This window comes from Ceratina calcarata, unplaced genomic scaffold, assembly GCF_001652005.2.
Source record: "Ceratina calcarata isolate Rehan_Ccalc_2016 unplaced genomic scaffold, ASM165200v1 scaffold419.2, whole genome shotgun sequence".
NCBI classification, from domain to species: Eukaryota; Metazoa; Arthropoda; class Insecta; order Hymenoptera; family Apidae; genus Ceratina; species Ceratina calcarata.
This window is the reverse complement of record NW_017165508.1, coordinates 230,181-236,699: the sequence shown is the minus strand read 5'-3', so window position 1 is coordinate 236,699 and position 6,519 is coordinate 230,181. Positions and strand designations below refer to the sequence as shown.

Below are 6,519 nucleotides of genomic sequence, written 5' to 3'. Positions count from 1 at the left end.
ATTTCGAACATGAAATTCAAGATTGAAGTTTCGTATGAACTTTGAATATTTAGTATAATAACATTTTTATGAGCAAAATCGTTTCAACCTATATCTTTTCGAATTTCTTCAGGTTTCATTTCAATGGCTCGAAACCCATGCATTCTCAAATAAGGTATAAATGATAATGTATGAGGATAGAACTATAAATTCTATGTTCAATTTCACACGAAAACCACGATACAAGCCAAAGGCTATGTACCGACGTTGACCCAGACCCTTGCCTTCCATCTATCCAGCTTATCTCAATCTATCGGATTTTCAGTGAGACTGCAAGAACGATGGTTCCTTAATTTAATAGGCTCTCGTAGCCATACTACGTGTAGATATACTTTCAAAGTTTATAAAACGGAAAATATGTATAATACTAAAACGTTTATGTTTATATTGCAAATGTTATAAATGAATTGCGGATATTTATGTATCGATGAGAAAGATGAATTTTAAACGAAATTCTGTGCCTCACCATTAAACAATTAACAGATTAATTGGCTCGTTAACACCGCAGGATATAGGATTTTCGATACGGATCCGATGCAACAGTTAACCTGCGTCCAATATTGAATTATCCTCTGTAAAATATTGTTTCGTGGTTTAGGCAATTTACGAAATCAATTACAAAATGTAGCAGAAAAGTGTTTTAAAAATAATGTGCCTTTTTCCGTTATACTCACGACACGATCACGTGGGAATTCCCAGCTTAAGAACAATTAACGATCGAGCTCTTTTCATACTCTCCTACCAAAAAAACATAAAAGCTTCGCTTCCGCAAATGAACGCTAATGGCTCCTAAGCGGTGAGAAGTTCAGCGAACACGTAGGTGGCCACAGTTAGAAACCGCAGGAACTCGACGCGAGTGCCGGAAGGTGATTGTCCTTGCCCTTGGTCGTGCTCGCACGCACGACGGTAATCGAGAGCATGGAAGCTTGCGTGACCAGTCGGATTTAAGAAAAGCTCGACCTGGTGCGCCCCTGAACTCCGAACCGAGAAATTTTAAGCATCTCCGACCGAGTAACGCAATAGGCAACAGAGGTACGCACGCACACATCTTCGTTTGCCGTGATCGTAATAGATTTAACCTGGGCTAAAAGCTTTGCGGCAGACTCGAGCTTTGCGGCGACCTGTTCACGATACTTGACCCACCATTATTAATTCCATCCAGGAAACCCTGTTGTACGGTATATACACATTCTTGGGGATTTAACGCGATTCCCAATATTCGGTAAATTATCTATCCGGGAACTGGTACGTTCTCATTAAGCTGCAGGTTTGTAAACCTCGAGGAATTTTGACAAATGGAGAGGCCATAATGAAAACGGTTTCCGTGCATCGAATGACATAAATGATTAATTAAAGCTCGCTTCTGTAGAATATCGATTCGTGTTTCAGAAACGAGAGCAGTCTCTGTACTGGGAATCAATTCGGACATACAAGATTAAATATTTGAAGTTATTTTCTGTGATATTATTGTTACCTTTGAAATGCACCTTTAAATGCTTTTATTTTTATACAAGTCCATTAAGCTTTCAAGGGATCATGATTATTCGGATGAATTAAATCACATGAAACGTCCGTCGCATTATTCGCATTCTGTGTTTATCAAAATTCACATCCGAATACGACAGATTTCTATTTAAAATATTTTGCGTCCATAAATAATTCGCTCGAATCTGAATGTCGATGATGCTCCGACGGAACAAGTCTCCTCTTGTCTGGCTATCCAGGTTTCCATCTCTTTGAGTGAAGTTCAATATTTAATCACGACTGGTGAAAGTGTAGATTGCCAATTTCGTCAAGCGTCCGTACCGGCATCCCGGCAAAAATAAAATCCGAGCGTCTCGTTTTAATTCCATCGTTTCCGCATTTCGATCCAATCCGTCCATTCCCTCTTATGTACTTCCAAAACTGTTCTGGTGGATACAACACAGTGCGAAGTAAGACTCGATACTTATTTTATCGCCGCTAGTGCCGCTTATTTTATTCAGACTGCGTACGGCTCGCTTCAAGAATTTCTAGCGTGCACTTCTTTCTTTCCGTCAGCCTTTTATCTTCTTTCGCCTCTTCTAAAGCCGCTGATAAAGGAGTTCATTACTGTAACATTTTTTCGCCTTTCTTCCCACGCTCCTAGATTAACAATCCCGGGTCGAAAATCAAGCTTTTTGTTCTTATCAATTTATTGCACGTAAAGTAACTAATTAACACATTAGTCGGAAATATACTGGGTCGATAGAATTGACCTTTCGTGTTAGGAATATTTTATCTTTAGAAGAATTCTTCGTAGTAAATCTTACTGAGAAATTTATGAGTGTAGAATTTTTTTAATTATTCTTTATTACATATGTTATATGTACATAGTAATCAGTCCGAAAAATCTTATTTCCGGTTGCTTAATGTCATGTTTAAGTGAATGAAAGACTGCTAAATACGGAATTTACTACCAATGGCCAAACCATATTAGGGTCACGACTTATCAGTTGTCCAAAACAAAAACAAATCTCTGGAGATATTTGAGCATAGAATTATAGAGGACGTCAATGCCTGCAATTTCTGTATAATAATTTTTTGCTAGCATCAATAATTAATGAATAAATAAAATAGTTTATTGCAAAAATGTTTTCAACGTCAAGTGAAAAATGTTTCAGACAGAAGTTATAACTCCAGTTACCAGATTGCCAAGAAAGGCAACTTCCTTCTAACTGCACTCGTTAAGAAATAATTAGCAATAAACGTTAATTGATCAGTCCTGAATTATTCGAGATAGAAGAAAATTGTTATTGGTTGTGCGATTCTCTCATGCAGAAGAGTCAATTATTAGTATACTATTTGATAGAAACCTACGTTGTTTGAACCTATTGTTCTTTCTTAGACTGTGGCGTAATTATTCAGGTAGAATAAATCAAGTATTTTAATTCCTAATTTACTTTCTATTGTAATATGTAGTGCGCGAGTTGTTTTCAAATAATTGACGAAGTTAATGGTAGTTATTGTTCCAACATAGTTTTATCGTAGCCATTATACCCGAAATTCAAGTTTTCATTAAAGTTTGTGTAGCAGTATCATGCACTAAATTATATCACATACTCCTAAACAACAATTATAATACTAATTGCGTTAAAGCTCCCGTTTCCCTTAAATTAAGGCTCATCTTAATCAGAATAATTTCGAATAATGAACATTCGTTCTTCTTACGGTTTTCATTAACAAAATTACCGCGTAGCATTATTCTGCTTATATTCTAAACGAAAATAAAGAGAAGAAATTTAGAAAATCCATACCGGCAAGAAATTCCGTCCAGTGAAATTCGTTCAATGAGAAAAAAGTGAGCCAAGCGTGCATCTAACGTAGTGCCATTCGTGCCACGCTAAAATGCTCTCTGTTCTACTCGCAACTTGGAGTGTCTCTTCCATTTTTCTCGACAGCTGCCACAGTCACGAGTGGACAATAATCAACGAGCCGCATCTCTTCTGTTCATTCTGTTAGCTACCCTTTCTTTTGCGTGTGTCTTAAGAATGAAACCATCGCTACCGAAGCGTTAATTTGATATCGGTTCACTTTTCTGGCTCGGGTACGCGCGGTAATTGAGTTTTTTCCCAGCCACGTATATATTCATCGAGCCCTCTGGCCGATCCGACCGACGATTTACGTTGCCGGCTGCCACCGTTTCTTGGCTCCCAGCCGTTCGTTTCGCGCTCCAATCGAAGATGAACAAATCATCCGCGAATGGAACCAGAGAAATATGTAGTCTGGTCGAATATCGACAAAAAGGTGTAACAAATCTAAGGGAGGTCAAGCTTTAAATTAAAAATGAATGGATACGAGATATAAGTATTATGTGAAAACGTTTTTCGAAGACGGCAACACTAATAGAACTTAACTAATAAACTATTTTTATCTGTCATAATTATTTTACTTGAATATTGTTTAAAACAACTTATGACGATTAAGTACATTAGTTTATCCAACGAGGCGTCTAATTAATTCGGGGTAATACTCGCTTAATAGCATTGAAATTTCGAGCTCACCCGAACGAACGATTTAATTGCAGTTAATTACGTGCTGCATCGAGTAAACTTTGGATTCTCTGTTAAAAAGAAGAAAGAAAGCGGGGAAAAAATAAAACAGAAAGTTCCAGTTTGCAGTTTCATTACTTTCAATATTTAATACGTGTTCTACGAGGCAGTCGTATAGTTTCGTGACCTAAGGGACGGACTCTGTTACAGTTTTCAAATATTCATCTTTGTTATCCAGGCCAGACAAAATAAACATGGAATTTCAAAGAAGCTCGTCATGTCGAGGATATAATTGGTGTCCCTGGCATCGGAAACTTTTAGAACTTAAACAAATCTATAATTGAGGCCGAACTGTTCTCAATGAGATATTACAATTACCATTTGTAAATAATTTTTGACCGACGTCTTGTTCCATCAACATTTAAATATAACGATCGATCAGCGAGATTTGTATTTTACAAAAAGTGCAGTAAAAAGTCACGTTACATTTAAATACCCCCATTAAAGTATCAGAGTGGAGAAATAACGGTGTAGTAATTCATTTGGAGTGCTCGGCATACACTGTTAGACTCACCTCTCTCGCCCCCTTTTTCGAGCGTTTCCTCTCGAGCTTCGGTGTCTGAGGTAGCAGGGTGTAATCGCCGCTCGTGCCGCCGCCACTACGCTGCCTCGTCACCGGCTGGTGCGACAAGAGGGGTGCCCGCGATGGTGGCGAGAACTGAACACCCTGCGGCAGTAACGAATACCCGAGGTTCTGGCCCTGGACGAACGGCGAATTCGCTGGGAAATGATTCGCCACCACCGGCGCCCAGTACTGGTGCGAATACCGGGACGGCGAACTCCCTGGGAACATTAGACGTACCGACGCTCGTCAAATCGTACTATACGTCATGCGTCAGTCCCGTAGTAATAATTGTTATTCGATATCGATCGATGCTACGATCGATCGATAATCGAGTCGAAGTAGGTGATCGAGCAGGTTTATTCCGCGGATACTGTTTCTACTACCAACTGTGTATAATGGCAGTTTTACTTCAGGAAATAGAAGTTGAGTTAAGCTCCGGCTGGGGTGGAAGGTAAAAGGAATCGGAAATTTCTTTGAGCAAGTTTTATCCTCCCGTTCAATTTACTTCGATAGGCTCGCGGTTTATGCTTGTCACAAGTCCCGATGCCTAGCAATTGTTTTTAAATCTGAGGAACTTACTACTCCCTGTATAAAACTGATTCTATTCTCCAAATGAGGCATTACTCCTCTTCGGTACGTTACGAAAGTCAACTCTTAGCATGAGAAATCAAGCTTTCTTTCTATCGAAATTGCGAACTATGCATTCTGCTTGAACGACGGTGAGGACTAATAGAATAAGTCTCAATTTCCTCCCGCATCTTTTAATGTAAAACCTTCTACCTATTAATTAACAAACTCTCAGACGTCGAATTCCCCGGTTTAATTAAGTCGCTAGGAACGGGTATGGAACTTACTGTCGCTACGAGGGTTGCTGTGCCTCCTTTGTGCCTTCCACGTCGTCGATCGTACTCTTCCGGCAGTTTCAGTGTTTACGGCGTCGACGCTGAGACTTCTCGCGACGCCCCTGTAAGGATTCGACGAGGATGTCTCACTGGCCGCGGCGACACCAGCGAGCTGCTCGTTAAGGGCGTACAACTTGGACGTAATGTCCTTACCGATGAGGGTGTTGAGGACGACCTTGAGCAGCGGCCTGTGCCTGAGCACCCTGAGCAACTTCAGCCTGGTCCAGCAGATGTACGTGCTCGACTCCTCCGCGCGTATCGTCACTTGGAAGACGTCGTCGATGTTCTCGTGCATGGCCTCCCATTCCGGCGAGTCCACGAACTGATAAGCTTTGATGTAATGCAGGTGCGTCCCGTCGCAAGTCACCCTCAATCTGAATTCGAATCACTTATTGCTAAACTGCGGATTTTATACATTTCTATAAATGCATGCAGTGTGATATCATTATTTTTGGAAGTTAACAGAGATTTACTCCATTTTTAAAATCTGGGGTCGAAATTTTTTTTTGAAAATTTTAGGCTCCAAGAAACAAACTCAAAGATATTTGCATGAGTATGAATAATTCTATTCATAGAGCAAAAAAAAAACAGGTCCAAAATGACTTTAGTAGGATTTATATTTTTACATAATATTTATACACATTTTACTGATCCAAAAATGGAATAAAATATCTCTTTCTATTAATAAGGTTTATACTAATGCGATGGATTTTTGAATATTTCATCATATTGAAGTGCGAGGCTGATACTTCATATTAAAATTGTGTGCCTCTCATTTAAATGGTTATCTCTTAATAAAGATTTGTACTGCGATTTTATGTATTTTGTTTTCGAAAATATCGTTCGATATTCACAGGTACACTCAAATGCAGATTATTCACAAATCATCAACTCGACAACCAGTCGTCGTTTTTATTAAAATTTATTTGTAATTTTATCATGT

The 6,519-nt window shown here is 39.2% G+C and overlaps 1 protein-coding gene across 1 annotated transcript in view; it reads right to left on the bottom strand.

Annotated features, from left to right (window-relative positions):
* Positions 1–4,623: 4,623 nt before the first annotated feature.
* LOC108626559 (blood vessel epicardial substance-like) overlaps positions 4,624–6,519 on the bottom strand; it is a gene marked incomplete at its 3' end in the record, with an annotated part of 67,812 nt that continues 65,916 nt past the window's right edge. Inside the window, exons 5-6 of the mRNA XM_018027287.2 lie at positions 5,529–5,950; positions 4,624–4,892 (exon numbers count right to left, since the gene is read on the bottom strand). Of these exons, the coding sequence (XP_017882776.1) occupies positions 4,624–4,892; positions 5,529–5,950 (691 nt within the window). The remainder of the gene's footprint in view (positions 4,893–5,528; positions 5,951–6,519) is intronic.